The sequence below is a fragment of the Cynocephalus volans genome, chromosome 6, assembly GCF_027409185.1.
Source record: "Cynocephalus volans isolate mCynVol1 chromosome 6, mCynVol1.pri, whole genome shotgun sequence".
In the NCBI taxonomy this organism is placed as follows: domain Eukaryota; kingdom Metazoa; phylum Chordata; class Mammalia; order Dermoptera; family Cynocephalidae; genus Cynocephalus; species Cynocephalus volans.
In genome coordinates, this window is record NC_084465.1 from 135,668,335 (window position 1) to 135,690,177 (window position 21,843).

At 32.2% G+C, this 21,843-nt stretch overlaps 1 protein-coding gene across 1 annotated transcript in view; it reads right to left on the reverse strand.

Annotated features, from left to right (window-relative positions):
* The window catches only part of MINDY3 (MINDY lysine 48 deubiquitinase 3), an 81,522-nt gene that overhangs the window by 45,087 nt on the left and 14,592 nt on the right, over positions 1 to 21,843 (reverse strand). Inside the window, exons 3-8 of the mRNA XM_063100547.1 lie at positions 21,508 to 21,568; positions 19,617 to 19,787; positions 16,333 to 16,384; positions 15,295 to 15,409; positions 12,427 to 12,500; positions 11,468 to 11,547 (exon numbers count right to left, since the gene is read on the reverse strand). Of these exons, the coding sequence (XP_062956617.1) occupies positions 11,468 to 11,547; positions 12,427 to 12,500; positions 15,295 to 15,409; positions 16,333 to 16,384; positions 19,617 to 19,787; positions 21,508 to 21,568 (553 nt within the window). The remainder of the gene's footprint in view (positions 1 to 11,467; positions 11,548 to 12,426; positions 12,501 to 15,294; positions 15,410 to 16,332; positions 16,385 to 19,616; positions 19,788 to 21,507; positions 21,569 to 21,843) is intronic.

Genomic DNA, 21,843 nt, shown 5'->3' on the forward strand with positions numbered 1-21,843 from the left:
GCGTCAAATCACCTATAAGGGAGCCCCAAATAGATTAACATCAGACTTTTCATTGCAAACCCTAAAAGCCAGAAAGGAATGGGATGATATATTCAAAATACTAAAAGACAGAGATTGCCAGCCAAGAATACTCTACTCTGCAAGGCTATTCTTCTGAAATGAAGGGCAAATAGTATATTTCTCAGACAAACAAAAACTGCGGGAGTTCACTACCACACGACCACCCTTAGAAGAAATTCTCAAGAGAGTACTGGGTTGGGTACCTGAAAAATAACTACCACTGCCACAAAAACTCAAGAAAAAGCAAAACCCACTAGTAAAATAAAAATGCCAACAATGAAAAGAAAAAAAAGTTTATCTATAACCCAACAAATATAGAAGACAAACAGAAAATCAGAAAGAAAGGAAAAAAAAATACTTAAGACATCCAAACAAAAATCAATAAAATGCTAGGAGTAAATCAACACTTTTCAATAACAACTCTTAATGTAAATGGATTAAATTCCCCAATCAAAAGACAAAGACTGGCTGAATGGATTAAAAAGAAAGACCCAACTATAGGCTGCCTTCAAAAGACCCACCTCACCTATAAAGACTCACATAGACTAAGAGTGAAATGATGGAAAAAGATTTACTATGCAAACAGAAATGAAAAATGAGCTGGAGTAGCTATTCCTATATCTGATAAAATAGACTTTAAACTAAAAACCATAAAAAGAGATAATGAAGGCCACTACATAATGATAAAAGGATTCATCCATCAAGAAGACATAACAATCATAAATATATACACACCCAATGTCAGAGCAGCCAGAATTATAAAGCAAATTCTATTAGACCTAAAGAAGGAAATAGACAGAAGGGGACCTGAACACCCCACTGTCAATATTGGACGGATCATCTAGGTAAAGAATCAGCAGAGAAACACAAGATCTAAACAACACTCTAGACCTATTGGACTTGGCAGATATCTACAGAACATTCCATCCAACAACCTCAGAATATTCATTCTTCTCATCAGCACATGGATCATTCTCCAGGATAGATCACATGTTAGGTCACAAATCAAGTTTCAACAAATTCAAAAAAATTGGAATTCTCCCATGTATCTTTTCAGACCACAATGGATTAAAATTAGAAATCAATAACAAGCGAAATTCTGGAAACTATACAAACCCATGGAAATTAAATGGCCATCTGATCTTTGACAAAGGCACCAAGCCTATACACTGCAGAAGAGACTGCCTCTTCAGCAAATGGTTCTGAGATAACTGGATGCAGGAGAATGAAACTAGACTCATACCTCTCACCATATACTAAAACCAACTCAAAATGGATTAAAGAATTAAATATACAACCTGAAATAATAAAACTTCTTAAAGAAAACATAGGAGAAACACTTCAGGAAGTAGGACTAGGCACAGACTTCATGAATATGACACCAAAAGCACGGGCAACCAAAGGAAAAATAAATAAATGGGATTATAACAAACTAAAGAGCTTCTGCACAGCAAAAGAAACAATTAACAGAGTGAAAAGACAACCAACAGAGTGGGAGAAAATATTTGCAAAATATACATCTGACAAAGGATTAATATCCAGGATATACAAGGAACTGAAACAACTTTACAACAAAAAATACAAGTAACCCAATTAAAAAATGGGCAAAAGAGCTAAATAGGCATTTCTCAAAGGAAGATATACAAATGGCCAACAGACACATGGAAAAATGCTCAACATCACTCAGCATTTGGGAAATGAAAATCAAAACCACACTGAGATACCATCTCACTCCACTTGGGATGGTAAATATCCAAAAGACTGTGAATGATAAATGCTGGCAAGGTTGCAGAGAAAACGGAACTCTCATACATTGTTGGTGGGACTGCAAAATGGTGCAGCCTCTATGGAAAATGGTATGGAGGTTCCTCAAACAATTACAGATAGGTTTACCATATGATCCAGCTATCCTACTGCTGGGAATATACCCAGAGGAATGGAAATCATCAAGTCGAAGGTATACCTGTTCTCCAATGTTCACTGCAGCACTATTTACAATATCTAAGAGTTAGAACCAGACCAAATGTCCATCATCAGATGAGTGGATACAGAAAATGTGGTATATCTACACAATGGAATACCAATCTGTTATAAAAAATACTGAAATACTGCCATTTGCAACAACATGGATGGACCTAGAGAGAACTATATTAAGTAAAACGAGTGAGGCACAAAAAGAGAAATATCACATGTTGTCACTTATTTGTGGGAGCTAAAAATAAATAAATAAATACACAAATAAACTGGGTAGGGGAGCGAAGAAGACACAACAATTACAATTCCTTGAAGTTGATATGACAAGCTAACAGATATGAGGTGTTGGGAGGGAGGGGGGAGCGGGAGGAGGGAGGGAGGTTTCAGTAATAGACCACAATAATCAAACACATGGTATATTGACAAAATAAAATAAATTTTTTTTAAAAAAAGTCTCTCATGGACCTTTCAAATTTGATGCTGACTTGGAAACCAGATAACTGTGCTACATTTATGTAACAAACACACCCTGAATGCTAAGTACTGAAAAGAACAATGCTAAGCACAGTACAGGAATACAAAGATACCACAAAGAAGATGAAGATGACAAGATCTTCTCAAGTGTAATTTAGTAATATACACTAGGGAACAAGGTATGATGCACCAAATGCCATGAGAGCAACATGCTCAGAGGTACGATAGATCACTTTCAGCTGTAAGAATCAGAGTTGTCCTTGGAAGAGACAGCATGGGAAGTGGGCACTGAAGGACTGAACAGTCACAGATGGGAGGGATATAATGTAGGTCTTCAGGCACAGAGATTAGCATGAATAAAGATATGAAAACAAGCAGCATAATTTTGTTCAAGCATAGGTTCGTGATGGCTGAAAAAATAAGTGGGATGAGATAACGTTGAGTTTTTGAGTAAATAAAGAATCTGTAGTTAAAAACGAAAAAGTTGACTTTTTTTATAAGACTATTATAACTAAAATAGAAAATAAGATACTGAAAAAGGCTTCACTATTTCACTTATAAGTAAAAGTACCTGAAATTTGAGTATGAAATCCTTTTTGTTCACAAGGAGCTTCTTAAACCTACTTACTGGTTGTTTGCTGTATTCCTAAGAAGTCAGGTTGTTACAGAGTTGGTATTCAGCTAGGGTTGCTAGATTTAACAAATTAAAAACAAAAAACCCAGGATTCCCAGTTAAATTTAAATTTCAGATTGAAAACAAATTTTTTTTTAGTACAAATATATTCCAAATATTGTATGGGACATACTCATACTAAAAAAATTATTCATTGTTGTTTGAAATTCAAATTTAACTGGAAGACTTGTATTTTATATGACAACCTGATTCTGGCTAATTAAAAATGTTTGCAAGTAATACAATTTAGGGAAGACAGAATTTCTGATCTTATATTAAATCTGATAAACCAAATATTTTCAAATTTGTTTAGCACCTAGCCACTTAATTATAACCCATATTAATTACTTAATAAATATTAAAGATTCAAAATGATCTTAGTCTTAAGAGTTTAGATTCTCTTATTTTCTATGTATTATGAGTTCATCAAGTTTTAATTAACTCTGCCTTGAGGAACCATACTGATTTCCATTTTCAAAAAAACAAAAACAAAAAAATGAAAAACAAAGAAACCTCTAGGTTTCTCATTCACAAGAGTTGTCATCTCTATCCTGATCCCATAAAATGAAGAAAATACTAAAATAAAAATAATCATCTAATAAAATAGAAAAATAATAAATGTACAATGCAAAAGAATATACAAATATTAAGGGACGCCTTTAAGATAGAAAAGAAACCACAGAAAAACTGATCTACAGGAAAACAAAATCAAAGAAAACCTCAGCTTGAAATAGATGCAACAGCATTAAATGAAGACAGATGGCAGATAGATGGGCCAGACCACAAAAAGATTTGAGAGGCTTGGTAAGGAGTGTGGATTTTATTTTGAGTGGATGGGGAAGCCAGCCATCAAATGGTTTCAGGCGAGAGAAAATCATGATCTGATTTAGTCTGAAGACACAGAGTGGGCAAGAATGCAAGTAGGGTGATTAGTTCTACTGCAGTTTATTTCTATTCTATTGCAGAAGCAAAAGATAGTTTTAACAGTTGTGACAGAACGAAGTACATAGATTCAGGACCTATATCATAAACATTAAATATATTTTACTAGAGGACACACAAAACAATCTAGATAGGAAAACTTAATATTATAAAGATATCATTTATTTAAAACAATCCACAAATTTAATGTAACCTCAACATAAATCCTAACAGACTTAAAACTGAAACTTGAAAAGCTGGGAAAGAAGTTCAGTTGGAGTAGAGAATGTAGAAATGTTTATGAAAGTTTTGAAAAAATGCAACATCAGGAAACATGCTAACAAATATCAAAGTATATTATAAAACTATATAACTATAGTTTTAGCGTAAGAACTCACAAATAGACCCGTGGAATAGAAAAGTTCAAAAAATGACTCGTGTAAATATGGGAAGTTCTGTTTTGTAAGAGAGGAGGAGGGAGTTTCATATTTATAGAGAACAGACTAGAGTTAAGACATTAGGTAATTCTTTGAAAAAAAGTAAAAAGGTAGATCCCTACATCATACCACTCAATAATCAAGATGGATGAAAGAGGTAAACATTAAAAAAATAAAGCTCACAAAAGCATCTGAAGAAAATACTAGAGAATATTAGTTTAATCTTGGGCTGGGAGAAACAAAACTGATACAAGGGGGAAAAATCAAAACAAAACGGAAACCATAACAAACAAGATCAAATGATTTAACCTCATAAAAATGAAAGCCTTGGGTGTAAAAAAGACATCATTAGCAAAGTTAAGGGCCAGAAAAGGCTGGGAGAAAATATTTGTAACACAGAATTAATACACAAAGAAATAAGAGGGAACTTATTAAGAAATCCTAGAAATTGTGAATAAAAGAAAATAACCCCTCCCCCAAAAATGCCAAAAGGAAGGAAAGAGGCAACTCCCAGGAGAAGAAATACTAAAAATATGACAAACACATGAAAAGATGATCAAGTTCAGACTCACAAGGAATCAGAGAATTAAAACAAGCTCTCATTTATCAATAAAGTGACAAAATTTTAAAAATGGACAGTACTGAGTGTCGGCCAGGATGCAAAAAAATGGGAACTCTTCTGCCCAGTCAAAAGCATAAGTTTATGTTACCAGTTGGTAAAAGAAATTTTAGAAGTAAATTTGGCACTATTAAAATTTAACAGATGTTCCTCAAAAGATTTAGACCTTATGAGTTATCGTAAGACTTAGGATTTCAACTCCAAGGTATACAGCAAAGAAAAATGAAAACATATGTCCATACAAAAACATGTACATGAATATTCCTAAAGCGCTATTCATAATGGCCAAGTAGAAACACTCCAAATGTCTGTTAACAGACGAGTAAATAAATGTGCTATATCCATACCATACAATAGAATATTACTCATCAATAAAAAGGCGTGAAGTACTGGCACATGCTAAAACATGGATGAACCCTCAAAACATCTTGCTAAGTAAAAGAAACCAGTTACGAAAGACCAGCTATCATATGATTCCATTTATATGAAATGTCCAGAACAGGGAAATCTATAGAGACAGAAACTAGATTAGTAATTGCCAGGGCTGAAGGAAGACAGCTCAGAGAGAATTACTGCTAATGGGAAACAGGGTTTCTTTTTGGGTGATAAGAAATATTTTAAAACTGATTTTGGTGATGGCTGCACAACGCTGGGAACATATTAAAAACCACTGAATTGTACATTTTAAATGGGTGACATGCATGGTGTGTGAATTACATCTCAATAAAACTATTGGCAAAAAACACAAAATTAACAGATACCTGAATTTTTAATACACGTTCTGCTTTTAGGAATCTATCCTGTGGGAATACTTTAATATGTACAGAAAGACTGATAAACAAAAACGTTTACTATAGCATTATTTGCAATAGCCAAAAATGGAAACAATCTAAATGTTCATAATAAGTAAACTCAAGGCAAAAGACAGAGTAGGAAATAATATGTTTCCTATATATTGACAAATCAAGTATTAATATTCTTAATAAATAAAGGTGAGGGTTGGCCAGTTAGCTCAGTTGGTTAGAGCACATTGTTGTAACACCAAGGTCAAGGGTTTGGATCCCCATACTGGCCAGCCACAAAAAAAAAAAAAGAAAGAAAGAAAGAGAGAGAGAGAGAGAGAGAGAGAGAAAGAGAGAAAGAGAGAAAGAAAGAAAGAAAGAAAGAGAGAGAGAAAGAGAGAAAGAGAGAGAAAGAGAGAGAGAAAGAGAGAAAGAGAGAGAGAGAAAGAAAGAGAAAGAGAGAAAGAGAGAAAGAGAGAAAGAGAAAGAAAGAGAGAAAGAAAGAGAGAAAGAAAGAAAGAAAGAAAGAAAGAAAGAAAGAAAGAAAGAAAGAAAGAAAGAAAGAAAGAAAGAAAGAAAGAAAGAAAGAAAGAAAGAAAGAAAAAATATACAATGGTGAGGAAAATGACTCATTTATCTTTTACTGAACCTTCTTGGCCTTTCCTGGGTAACACAGAATAAACATATTTTCTCAGCCAGACTGGTGATTATTACTAGGTACCCTTCCCACCCCACCACCACCAAAAAATAAATTTAAAAAACCCGACTATGAGGTTTATTGGTTGGATCCACTTGAAATTAATCCCGCTTAATCTCACCTAAACTCTAAACTCTCAGTGTTGATTTCACATTGTAAAGTTTCTCATTTCTCTCATAACTCCTTTACCTACTTGTTCTCAAAGCAGTTGATTCAAACCCTTTCCCTTCTTTATCTGTCTTTAACTTTACCTCTGCCCACTCACTCTCAGGGGACTTTGAAATCTCAAATTTTCCTAGTTTAAATCTTTCATACCTCAAAATGTCTCTTCTTGGCATATACTTTCTTCTTGTTTTAGAACTGTGCATCTTTGCAAGGTTACTGTTACACTTGAACCTGTTCATTATCTCTTCTTTTGAAAGTGGCTCTCTTGCCAACAATTTAGGTGGCTTCTAACCCTTAAGACAGAAGTGAAGTATATCATCTCTTGGCCATGTTGTGACCAGGAAACGGACTTCTCCCTCTCCATCCTTTCACCAGCAAAATATCCTCGCCTAAATTGCTAAAATATTTACTCCCTATGATCTGGCTTCTCTCTCAATTGTTTTTCTAAAGTAAAAATGCTAACTACTAAAACCATAGCTTTTTCTTAGCCGTCATGCAGAATGAAATATACTGCATGGCTTACTCTCTACCATGGACAAGAATCTTTGGGTTAAATTCTAATCTCAGCTTCCTCTCTACAAATCGGACCAATTCCTACTTCTCAGAGCTACTGTGAAATTTAAGTACGATAAACTCCCACACCATTTCACATATTTATTACAGTACTCAAGACTCTAAATGTGGTATAAGAGGCAGTAAATCATAATGACTAAGTATGTTGGCTATGTGGGGGGGCACTTCAAAAAGTTTGTGGAGGCCAGCTGCGAGGGAAAAAACCAAAGTTCATGGAAAAATAGAATTAGAAGTTAATACGAATCTTTCCATGAACTTTTTGAAGACCCCAAGTAAGGAATCACTACTGTGGTTCAAATATCAGTTCTGCTATTTAATAAGCTGTATGAAATCAAGCAATATACTTAACCATTCTGTAACTCAGTCTCCTCATCTGTACAACAGGAATGATCAATATAGGATAGTTATAATAATGAAGTGAGCAAATGGAAAAAATAGATATTTATCAAGGACTTAAGAAAAGTGGACACTATTAAGTAAATGTTTGCCACCACTGCATTATGAGCTTTCTTATCAATCATCAATAGTTGTAATTGTTCTTTAAAGAAAATCAAACACTTGAGGACAAGGATTGTTTTCTTCCTGTACCAAAACATACAAAGTACCTCTAAGCAATTTACCATGATGTTTTACATGTTAATTTATTCAACAAGCTTTATTTGAAAACCTACTCTTTATCTGTACCTTATGCACATGTATCTAATTAGCTGGTCTATCCTGGAGATTCTATGCTGCTGTACACTCTCACACAGAGGCAGAAGGATACAGCAGGAGAATGTACTACGGTGGAACAAGCACAGGCTTCGGGTGTGGTCAAAAGACCAGTTAGCTTATGCCTTGACTGTTTGACTTTGGGCAAATTACTAATTTATCCAAGCCTCAGTTTTCTTAACTGTACATAGAGGTTAAAAAGATACATATCCAAAACATACTGCTTAGCACAAGTACGTAATTACTAGTTGCAGGTTTTTTCCTCTTCCTTTGCCATTTCTATTATCATCTCATACTTCTCACCTGTGTTACGGCTTTGAACTGGTCATTCTACTCCAATACATTCTACAAACTGACAGAATAATGTTTTTATTTTACAAGTCTTATTATGTTATTTCTCTGCTCAATGCCTTTAATGACTTTTCTCCTTATGCTTGCCAACTGAAGTTTAAACTTCTAAGCATTCAAAAGTCTCTGTGTTCTTACTCACCTTATGTTTATAATCTTTACTTTTACTAGTCTCCTTCACAAATACAGTGCTCTAATCTACTGGTTATTAAACCTGGCTGCACATCAGAAACATCTAGGGAAAATTTTAAACTATATGCTTAAGCCCTGCCACCTACAGATTCTAACTTAATTGTTCTCAGCTGGGGTCTGAGCATTCATATATTCTTAAGTTCCCCAAGTGATGATGTGTAGTCACGGTTAGGAACCACTGCTCTATTCAGACAGCTCTGCCTCCCTCCTCCAAATGTCCACCTGCTCATTCCAATTGGCTCCATTAAAACGTTAACTCCTACTTACAGTCTCTCCACTTATCCCAACATAAACATAGTAAGAAAAGTTTTCTCCTTCCTCTGAACATCTATGGTACTTTATTTCAACGTGCTTCATTTTACCCGGCATCATAGTTGTCTGTGCACATGTTCTGTTTCCCTAAACTAGGCACATAATCTTTTGAGGGAAAAATGAGTTCTTCCTATGGGCCAGTGTAGGCATTTTAGAAATCATCTTTAAAATAACCCTTACAGGTTGAATATCCCTTATCCAAAATGCTAGGGGCCAGAAGTGTTTCACATTTCAGATTTTTTTGGATTTTGAAATATTTTCATTATACTTACCAGTTCTGCATTCCTAATCCAAAAATCTAAAATCTGAAATGCTCCAATGAGCATTTCCTTTGAGCACCATGTCAGTACTCAAAAAGTTTCAGATTTTGGAGCATTCTGGATTTTGAATTTTTGGATTATGGATATTCAACATGTACTTCCACATTTTATAAAGAAAGAAAATGAAGTCAAGAGAAGAAAAGTACCTTGCCTAAGCATTTTAAAACTCATAACTATCTAATTATAATTTTTCTCTATGTATTATATACCTGCTATCATATTGTCAGAGCAGGAAATAAATCCAATAAATGTTGAATGAATGTATGAATATTTATTTTAAATTTGGTGACGATTTAACTTCAAGATTGAGGAAAAATGCAAGAAATATACCCTGCTTATTTTACTTTTCTAAGACACATATTTCAAAGTCACTGCTTAGTTTTGACTATTAAACTACACTTAAACAAATATTCACGGTAAGATGATAGCCTTGAAAGGCAATATTTCAAGAAATATAAAAGGATGAATTTGTATATATCAAGAACCAAAACTTAGATAATTGACTAACATGTTCTGCAAAGGAAGTAACAACTTCATGACAAGAAGAAGAGCCTACGGAGCCTATGGGAGGTAGAGTGAAGAAAAGGCCTAGGGAGATAGAAAAAGTATTCTGGTTTTGGGAGAAGGACGGACTTGAGAGAATCTGCAGAATGTGTAGAAACATGCACTGGGATCACTAGTAGCTAGTTCTTAAATTTCTTAAACAGTAAAATAAAGGGTTGGATTATGCTATGGTGCTTTTTTATTCCAAAGTTCCATAATTTTTACTGATTTTTTTCCTTAATATTATATCATTTCATGTTTCTGTTAATTAACTACACATATTCCTAAAATTTAAGAAAAATTCGAATTTAAGACAAAGAATCATTTAAATGGGAGCAAAACGTGTTAACTAATATTTTATCAATCATAATATTTGCTCTGTCATTTGATGACAGTTTTATATAATTATTAATTAGAAGAAATTATAGAAGAAACACATTTGCCTTTGAACTGTAGAAACTATGGAGCTTCATGACTTAGAATACATACTTCAGTAAGGAGCACATAATAATTATTCAGTGTAAGTTGAAAGAGTAAATAAATGAATTTAGACTGACCCAGAATAAACTTAAGGGAATTTTATGCAGAGTTATATATCAGCTCTCCTTAACTCAATGAACTGGCCAAAATGTGTTTTACTTCAATGTCCATGGCAACATATGAAGCTATAAGAAAGAAATAATTGAGACTAGAAATGGAAATGGTAGTTAAATGGTTGGTAGTTTAAAAGTCTCAGATGTCATTAAATTTGCCCAGTATTTTAAAGAGAATTAAAAGTAACATAGGAACACCACTAGACCCTCAAAGTATTGTGATATTTCACATCACAATACTTTGTAATTCTCCTCAACTTCAAGCAAAGAATGAAACAGTGTCTCTGGATAAATATGTACAGTCATGCACTACACAAAAACATTTCAGTCAACAATTGACTGTATATATGATGGTGATCCCATAAGATTATAATGGTTATACCATATAGCCTAGGTGTGTACTAGGCTATACCATCTAGGTTTGCATAAGGACACTCTATGATGTTCACAAAATGACAAAATCACCTAATGACACTATGACGTTCACAAAATGACAAAATTGCATTTCTCAAAATGTATCCCTATCGTCAAGTGCTGCATGACTGTACTATGTTCATATATGTTAAGAGATCTATTTATGGCTTGCGTATCTGTTACCCTAAATGCTCTGGACTAGAAATGTTTAGAATTTAGGAATATATGCAGAATACATACCAGTTGAGCATCTCTAATCTGAAAGTCTGAAATCTGAAATGCTCCAGTGAACATTTATTTTGAGCATCATGATGGCACTCAAAAATGTTTGAGGAATGGAGTATTTGGGATTTTCAGGTAAGGGATGCTCAACCTGCATTACTTTTTCTAATAAGTTAGTCCTACAATCCCAATATCAGGCTTGAGAAGTTATGTAACTTGACTAAAGTTACACAATTGGGATTTAAACCCAAGATTGCCTGGTTCTAAAATCTATGCTCTTAATGTTATGGTACCTTGGAAACTGTAAAAGATTCTTCTGTTAGAAAACACTTATTTTAACCTCTAAGTAATGTAAAGCCTTTAAAGAGATGAATATCAATCATATTTTACTGAAATATTAATCATAAAAGAGATAAACACAATAAAAATATACTTACTCATTCCTGAACATTCTCTGTCACCATCCCATACATTAGAAACAGCATGTCCCGTCAGTAAGAGGTTAATTAAACTTTGGCTATTAATAAAAGTTAAAAAGTGATTAAAAAATGAATAAAACTACCTTTCAAATCAAGCAATTCCTATGGTAATGACTTTCTACATTAACTTATGTTGTTTAAGAAACAAAGTTAAGGAAAACCTTACATTTTCCATTTTATATACTCCACCTTGCTAAATGTATCACTAAATGACTAAATGTATCACCACAATGGTATCTACTGTTCTATATATTCATAAAAATTTAACAACCTTATCCATGATATCGTATTTAAATAATTTTTTAAATAGACTAATAATTTACTTAATATTTACAATCATCTTTAAAATACATATATAATTATCAATAATACATATTTTGTCTTTGATGGTACTTAAACCAATAATTTACTTAATAATTATAATCATCTTCAAGATACATATTATTAGTGATGTATATTTTGTCTTTAACAGAAGATAATTTTAACCCCTGAGGCAGAAAGGTCTAAAAAGGACTCATGTAGTAGAGTGGGTTAACTATCACTGTTTTAGTGATTTTGGTAACAAGTTATAAAGCAGGAAAGCATTTATAAGCAAATAAGGATATATTTATTTCTAAGTAAAAAGGAGTAAATTTCATAAGTGAAACAAAGCAGAATTTGTTAAAATACCTCCCCATTGTTACCTTAAAACAAAATATTTGCTACAAGAAATGTGATACATGCATAAATCTAAACTGGATGTTAACATTTTAAACATAAAGAAGCAATGCACAAAGAACAAAATTGGTCAAATCCATAGACTTTATGCTGTCAACACAACTGACAAAATTACTTGAGTCAGTCACATTTCATCTCATGTTTTAGTATTCCTAAAAACTAAAGACCACATAAGGACATAATAGATTTTAGTTAATTACCTGCCATGTCCATATACAGGATCTATCAAAGGTTCGCTTGCATCTTCAATTTCATTTTTTATGTTTTCAATGCCCTAAAGAAAACAAAAATTCATTGGCTTATTTTAAAAACTAAAGAAAAATCAGGGTAGTTTAAAAGCTGATCAATTTGTACTAAAAACTAGTAAAATACAATTAATTAACTTTTCTTCTAAAGAATTACCCAGATTTGAAGTGGGCATGCATTTGAGATGATAATTGTGAGTAGTAGTTCTTCAAAGAATATCTTTTATTTTCTATAATGGGCTCTATGTAAAGAACACTAATTGAGTCATAAGTTATATGATCAAATGTTGGTTTAAGGGGTAAAGAGAGACAACATTTCAGTTTCAAGAAAAGGAGGGAGAAAATTGTTTAATACAAATTTAATATTTATTTAACTTTAGGCTAAAATCAAATTAAGACCTAATATATCTGCTAAGGCAACTGATTTTTTTTTAGGTCATTTAAAAGCTTATTGGTACTAAATACATACACACATGGGTGCTGATTGAGATATAAATTTAAATACAAAAAACGTATAACTATATACAAGAAAATGTAAGGTTTGCTTCTGATTGTGCTGTCTCACAAACATTAGTAATTCAAATGTGTACTGACAAAATAAAATGTAAATTAGTAGGGCAGAAAGCTTCTTATTTCCTCAAAAACCAATTTCCTGATACTTTTTAATCTCCCCAAAAGGCACTCAAATTCCAAAAGTTCCAGATACTTGATAAGTACAAGACAACCTTGCATTAGGTATTTTAACTTCATCAATTCCAAAATGACAAAGATTCATTTTGTCATTCATTGTGCTATTCATAACTTTAACCATTGGTTCTTTCACATTATTAGCCATTTCTAAGGATTAACCAGATGATTAATCAACAATCAAAATATTTAATGAGTGCCTAAATATTGAAGAAGGAAACAAGTAGGAGATCTTGTGCTAGCCATCCTTGTAACAATGATATGAAGCAGGCTATGATAAAATCAAAAAGAATAATATGAACAAATGACACAATCACTGGGGAGGAAGGATATATTTCAAAAACCAGAACAAGGAAGAATAACTAGTATGATGATTTATTGGCTGTAAAACACAAGAGGCAGAGGAGGTATCAAATTTTTGCTTCTAAAAAACTGGGAGGATAACGGACAGTCAAGAAGAACTCATAAGAAACCAGTCATTTTATTTATTTATATTTATTTGGGGGAGGTGCGTGGCTGGTCAGTACAGTAATCCTAACCCTTGACGTTGGTGTTATAACACTGTGCTCTAACCAACTGAGCTAACTGGCCAGCTCTGAAACCAGTCATTTTAGATACCACCGTCACTGCTATTCCCAACAAAGAACCAGGTACCTTTGGTTCTTTCTCTTATTTATTTATATTTATATTTCTTATTATTTATATTCCTAAACATGCTCCTTTTCTTTTCCATTCCATGGTCACTGCCCTGGTTTAGGCTTCACCTATTTCAATATGCACTTCTCCAGTTTCCTGACTCTAGTCTTATACTCAATACACTGACTCCCTGCAACACAATTCTTGCTCCAAGTTAAGGAATCCTTTATCAACAAAAAGATCTCATCACTCCCCCACTCCCCTGTTCAAAACTTTTGTGGTGTTCCAATTTTGACCAAATGAAATCTAAAGCATTTTTTGCAAAGTATGCAAAGGCCTTCATATTCTGAGCCTTCTTTACACAGTGCCCCATCTCATCTTCCACAATTGCCCCTCTTGCGTAGTATGCTGCAGTAATGTTGATCTGCAAATGTTCTGCAAACTGTGTTATACCTCCAATCTTTTATGCCTTTACATTTGCTCTTCCCACTGCTTGGAAAATTTTCCTACAGCTCTTCCATATAAAAAACTTTTACTCATCCATCAAGTCTTTACAGCTATCAAATGGTCCCTACGATATAAAGTCTACCCTTGACTTCACCTGATAAAGAGGCATGCCTTCTATTTTCCCACCATGCTTTATACTGCAAAAAATAAAACACCAAAAACACCGCCATATGAAAGTAATAATTAACATGTTATTATTTTTTTTTTCTTACGATACTGAATAGAAACCATTTTTAAAATGTATACCATATTATAAGCATAGTCTCTGGCAGACCGTCACTAGTCAGTAAACATTTATCAAATGAAAGAAGTTCGATTTCAGACATAGTAAATATAGTAGGATACTCAAATGAGACTAACAGGCTTCCAGAGATATGAGATTGGTATTTGGGAAAAAAGGGTAAAAGGTGTATAAATTGACATTAGCCGCATAAAGGTAAGCTGAGAGAATGAAATATCCATTAAAGAAAAAGCATGTGTGACCCAGGGATGAAATTTCTGGAATATAAAAATTTAGGAGAGAGAAAAGTATAGAAACAGGTAAAGAATGAAATGAAGATATTAAAGGAAACAAAACAAAAAAAGAATCATGAGACATTATATAAAGAAAACTAGCACGGTGATTTATTAGATAAGTCAGAAAAGTGACTGGGAGAGTGGGGGGTCAGAAAGAGCTTCAAGAACAGATTAAGGGGTCAAGTATAAGACAATGCCAAAAATCCAAGAAAATAAAATTCAGAACTGACAGCATTTCATAATTAGAACATTATCGATAACCTCTGTAGTCCAGAAGAGCAGAGTAAAAGTAAGTTTAAACTGGCTAAATAACCAATGAATGGTGAGGAAACAGAAGTTAATTCCTTATTATCAGCACAAGATATTTAATTCTGAGATTTCGAAACAGCATCAGGGATACCGTTACTCATCATAGCAGGAAAAAACAGAACTACATTAAATTAATAAAAGGCAGAAGCAGCATCTTCTTAAACGAACCTTTGTTAGTAACACGGAATAGAGAAAAAGCAATACTCCAAATTTGTTTCCCCACACTGAATACTGCGCCAAGACAGCATCTTTTAATTCTGATAAACTTCTGAAAGATCTTTTTCTGGGGGAAAAAAGAATTAAGTATTAGTATCATGATGAGATTGACTACATTCATAAATGGGAAAAATTTTTAATTGTCTTATACATTAAAACACACACATACAAACAGGAGATTTTTGTAAGTGTCTCAAATTTAATGGCTAAATACAAATTTAGCCATTAAAAGCAAAACTATTGCGACTACTATCACTATATATAATATATACCATTAAGATAAAATGTCCATTTCACAGGGAAACTCTTCATCTCTTAGGTGAACTGTTTGGCAGCAATAAATTCTTCAATAATATACAGTTATTATTAATAGAGTTACTAATAGAGTAGCCCTCTTCAAAGAAGTGTTTAATAACAAAGAAAACTTTATTTTTAAAAGCCTGAAAATTATTTCACAAATATATGAATGCTAAAGATAAGGTATACATTTGTGGCTTCTTTCAAAAGAAATTAATGTTAAATTTCAAACCAAATGTCTATCAACATAGCCATCCTTACCTTTTATTTTGTAATAAAACGTTAAAACTCTAATGAAAATATGGGCCATTTTAACAAGAATTGTAGAAAGCTTATTTTGGCAAATAAGAAATAACTTTAGTACTTTCCCCACCAACAACCTTTATATTCACTCAAGACAGAGAAATAGTCTAAAATGGTGTTTTTCATTGTAACAATGACAAAACTTTTAATGTCTTTTAAAAAGTGTATTTGGATAGTTAATTTAGGACTCAGAACAGTTTAAGTATACATTTATAAATTATTCTTCCTTTTAAATTTTGAAAGCAAATTAATCTTCAACTAATGGATTTAAAATTCTTTTTTAAGTAGTGCAGTACTATATAAATCTAAGAACCTTTCCACAGTATGAACAGACTTAAAATGGCAATGTGTCCACAAGGTAAATATTTTAAATGTTCCAATGTTACTTACTGAATTAATGCATGAAATCGCTCAAAGCCAAGCTCTTCGACAGCCAAGGCAGCTATACATAAAAGACACTTTTCAGCACTACACATGGCAAATAAATGACACAAGATACACACAGCAGGCTGTAAATACTTTCAAGCAATCAAAACTTTCCCTATTTCCTCACTCCCTTAAAATTCTGTTTGTTTTCAACTTGACTAAAACATGAACTTATATTTCAACATCTTAGTTACCATGATTATAACTAAAATGGATATAATACTGAGAATGTAGAAGGTTGGTCAAACAACATTTCTTTTAAATTCAGTTATGCTAGGATACTTTAAAAAATATGAGAAATTATTGACAATCAGTGCTTCACACATTATTCTAATGTGTCCTGCACTTTTAAATAATCTCTCAGTTTATAGATCCAAGTAAAATCATCATAGCTAGTCTCCCTCCTTTATAATACAAAATCTTTTGGTTTAATGCTTAATTATTAAACAAATATGTATAAAAGGCATAGCACTTTGAAACTACAAAGGTTCAACAACTTTAAGTTTGCTTCCTCATTTATCTGTATAACTGTTAAAAAGTTTTCAGTAACTTATTTAGATTATGTTTATTAATATAGTACAAGCATAAATTTTAAAAACCCAAAGGAAATCAAAGCAAGCATTTCAATCAAAGGTAATGTTTACTGAGCACTTTTCTAAGTGCTAGGCTCTTTCCTAAGTGCTCTGTAGGCCTTAACCTCATTTGATCCTCAGAACAACCCTCTTATCTCCATTTTACAGAAGAGGAACCTGAGGCACAGAGAAGAATCCAAATAAGAGCACACGGCAATAAACGACAGAGCTGACACTTTAAGCAAGATAGTCTTGGCTCCAGGAAGATAAAGTCTTTAAAGAAATCACAAATGAATCAAAATGTCTACTTTAATTCGTCACAATGAACAATTTCACATATATTTTATAAAGCAAATCTTATTACTTTCAAACATAAATTCTCACTAGTGAGTTAAGGAAATTGATTAATTATGAATTCAAAATCTTAAAAATTTACAGTATAAAATGTCACATTATCCTAGCTTTTCAAAGCCTCGTTTCAATTTTCAAATGTTTCAAATTACTTTTTAAGATCTTTAGAAGTTCAAATGAATTAATTTAAATAAATTTTTGTTTTTTGTGGGAAACAAACTGAAATTGAACCTGAGTATTCACTACTGCGTGAACAAGTGTGCATTACCAACAAGCCAAAACTATACACACCACGTAAGCCAATGAAATTAATGTTTGTACAGAATGTAATATTAACAAGAGGGAAAAATATTTTACATTTAAAATTTCAGGATAAAATAAAAATTCCACCTAATCTTTACCAAATTGTACTAACTGCTCTGCAGTGCTTGATTATCCCAATAATTTTAGTGGGTATACTATAAAAGTAGACATAAAGATAGTAATTTAAAGAAAAGAGGCAAGCAAAATAAACAGCTTACAGCAGGCAGGGACGGTGGATAATATAAAACACAAGAAAAAGAACATAGCTGGGAATAAAGGAAGGAACAGGTGAGAGATTGTTATATGGAATAAAAATTTTAATAAAAGTTCAGTTCATTTATCAATATCTAAGGTAAATTCTCAAATTTTCAGTTAAAAAGTTTCAAATGTACACAATATTTTAAAAAATTAAGTATAGTTTTCTTTCATGTCAACTTTTAAAATGAGGCACAAAGAAAACTGAAAAATTACTAAAATATGTTTTTTGGGGAGCATTCAATATACCCATCTAAATTAGTTACTGAGGTACCAAACTTAATGCACTATGAGGCCATTTAACCTAAAGCAACTTAACCTATCAGTATAGGAATATAGAGCATATTCCACAGTAAGCACATAGAGAGTTATTATTTTCTCACATATTAATATATAGAGCGGCTTTTAGCACATATTCTTTAAAACACCTTTTAAATAGTTTGACTATTCCTCTCTCAAAATTTTAACATCCTAAATAAAACTATAAACATGCTTAAATGCAACCCAGTAAAACCTGGAAAATATTTTAGAACCAATCTTAATGACATCTTTTACTATCATCCATGTGAGTATTTTCCATTTGTCTTCAAGTGTCATTATCAACTCTAAAAATGTTAAATTCTTTTTAAGAGGCTATGTTTGAAAGGCCTGAAAAGAAAGTGTTATTCAACTGTTTAAATTTTAAAAATTATTTCTTGCAAATGTACTACTATTAGAATATGCCAAGCTTAAGGCATTTTAATCACAGAGATAGGCGAGAGAAGACACTGACAACACAGGGGTATTTCAGCCCAGGGAGACAACAGCCTTATCAATAATTCCATTTGTAAAGCAAGATGTATACCACAGCAATTGAAATTTACTTTCTAGAAATCAGGTATCTAATTTCTTTAAAAACAATTTCAGTAGACATAATACTTAGGGGAATTCATTGTAGGTGGAATAAGTCACTTACTTATTATAAGCACTTGAGACTACCAATCATCAAAATCACCTACTGGCCAGATTATTCCCAAAAAGCAAATCAGAAAACCAACTCTTCTATCTAGCTTCCATACCACCAGAAGTCTCCATTTTACTAGTTCACTCTGGAAGTTTTTATGTCAATCACATAGGAATTTTCAAAGGTTAAAGACTACAGAATTTTCTTTATGAATTTTTATGAATAATGAGAAGAGTTGTTATTTAATTTATTTTAAAGAGAAAAATCTTCAATCAAGATATGAAAACCTTAAGGCATAATTAAACTATCTTAAAATAAGCCACGTATATATATATTAAACTTTCCAAAAAAGTTCGGGAGAAAAATGTATATAGCATGTAATGAAGAAAAAATGTTACTATCTTTGCTCTAAGAAAAGATATTTTAGAAATTTTCTGATATCAAAAAAATTACTTTTTTTCCAATACCAAAGAAAAACATTAAGGCATTTGAAACTAGCATATATAGAAATAGGTTCTTTAAACTTTCTAAATAAGAGTTCTAAAGCTCAAAAGACATTGCTATCAAGTAGAAGATAACTAGAACTTCTTTCTAAAAAGGTTATTTTAGAGAAGCATTTCCTTTTTTTTTTGTTTTTGCAGAAATATTCCAGTAATTAAAATAATTAAAAGAGAAGTGAAAAATACTAAGGCTCATTATTAAAGCTTAAGCTAGAAAAAAAAATATGTTACGAAAATTAAAAATAGTTTCTCTTCAAAATTTTCAATAGTTTTATTAAAACAAAGGCATAAGAAATAACTTCAGGAAATAAAAATGTATCTTACAAGAATGTTCCACTTGGCAACTAGACTCTGCAGGACTCCCAGAAATACTAGCAGTTTCCTCAGTTGTCTTTCCTCTTAACCATGAAACCAAGCAGTATGATCCAGAGTTGTCACAAGCACTTTCTAAAATATCACATAAGGTATGACAAAGGAGTTCCTTCTGTTCTTCCTCTAAAAACAATCAAAGTATAAGTTATAATGGTTTTCTCTGAAAAAAAAAATGTCATGAATAGTAATATTAAGTGTGTTAATTTAATGATGAAAATCAAGCATTTTAAGAATGGGGAAAAATCCATAAGCAATAGATTTTAAATTATATTTTAGAAAAACAATGTGCTTGAGAGATAAAAGATCACTTTAAATACTGCCATCAATCAGAAAAAGAATCCTGAAAAATGTAGAATCAAACATTATGAGGAAGAATATGCTACTTGGAATAATCTGATACTGATTATCTCTTTCTTAAATTGCCAACGTAACATCATCCATGTTTAAGCCATGAGGTTGCCATTACTGCAGAACCAAGCACAATGTACAGGTCTGCTGAGACCTTTATTTTTTCCCTCCACTTCTGTATTAGTCTAATGTCTTTGATCATTCTGTCCCACAAAAATAAGAACAATGAGATAACATACCATTGTAACATATAATACTACAATCTATTACATTAGCAGAGGCCATAGTGGTTATGCTGCATAATACAGAAGCTACTGATACTGTATTGCAGTGATTAGAGCATTAGAATTTTATTTTAAAAAACAGCAAAAATACTCATACCATTTCTCCTGAACCTTGCCACCCTCCCCTTTTCAAGCAGTATTATTCTCCAGAAGTAGTACCACATTCTGAAACTTTCAAAAAAAGGGGATAAGAGGTGTACATATTCTGTATAAAATTTTATGAGATAAGGAGGTTTCTGTCTCTCCTAATGGATTAAAAGTTCTTTAAAGGCAGGAACTGTGTCATTCACTTTATAACCAGCACAGCATTTATGATATTTCTATACGAAATTTATGACAATGCTTTACAATTTTTTTATCAAAGTGATATTCTGTGCAAGAAATATTATAACTTTATTAATAAAAAGTTCATGTTAATAATATCTCTTGAATAGTTTCTTCTCTACAAAAACTTATTTTGCATTTCAGCTATTATTCAATAAAAAATATATGACAGTGATACGTTAACTCTTACATTCAAAATCATCAGCAGATTCTATAGCCATGGTTTGGAATGGAAGCTTTTATACTCTTATAGACAAAACTAGGATTATAATATATCCTACCTTCCTCCAGAAATTATTATGAGGTTCATAGGAAATTGTGTAAGTAAAGGAAAGATCTTTGTAAACTGTCAAGTGGAATGCAAATGTTTATTCTCAGGTAGCACTATACAACTCTTCGACTTAATCATGTTGCAGAAGCTATGATATACTTCATTTGCAATTTAATTCAGAATTATCTGTTATATTTGCATTGTGTAAGGCATTATACTAAAAGATGCAGAAATACAAAGATAATTTCAAGTTCTTGCTCAGAGCTAAATAAAACAAAAAAACATAAATGACTATGGTATGCTATCATTTAATAGTTCTGGGAAATGCTCCATATTTTAGAAAGAGGCCAAAGGTTTTTCCTTTAATTGTATTATCTTGTCCTGTATCTCTTATTTAGGAAAACCAAATTTGAAAATATACATTTTAAAAATAGGAGTTACTGTTCATGAAACTTTTTGGAACATTGTAAAAATAAACCTCCTCAGAAAAAAATATCCCATTGATAGTTTACTTTTTAGGATAGAAATTTTTAATCAAAATATTGACAATGAATGCTGCGCAGATCATCTTTAAAACAAAAGATGAAGTAAAAGTTCTAAAAGACAGCTATCATACCTGTACAATCCCGCCAAGAAGACTTCTCGGAAGAAAACAGGAGCTTCTTCAAAAGGAATGCCTTTATAAAATTAAAGAAATAATTAGTAGAATGCATTATAAAGATATACTTTTATTTTAAAATGAGAAAAACTAATTTGTACCTCCTGAATAGTTCTATAACATTTCAAGTGGATTTCCTTCACATTTGACGGTAACTGTGCATAGTTATTTACTCAGAATATACTAACATAAACTTGATTCTACAACCATAAAATTATTCTTCTTTAATGCATATTTTCTGACAAGTAGAACTGACGCAAATAATAGACACATAATTGAAAATCACAGAAACTT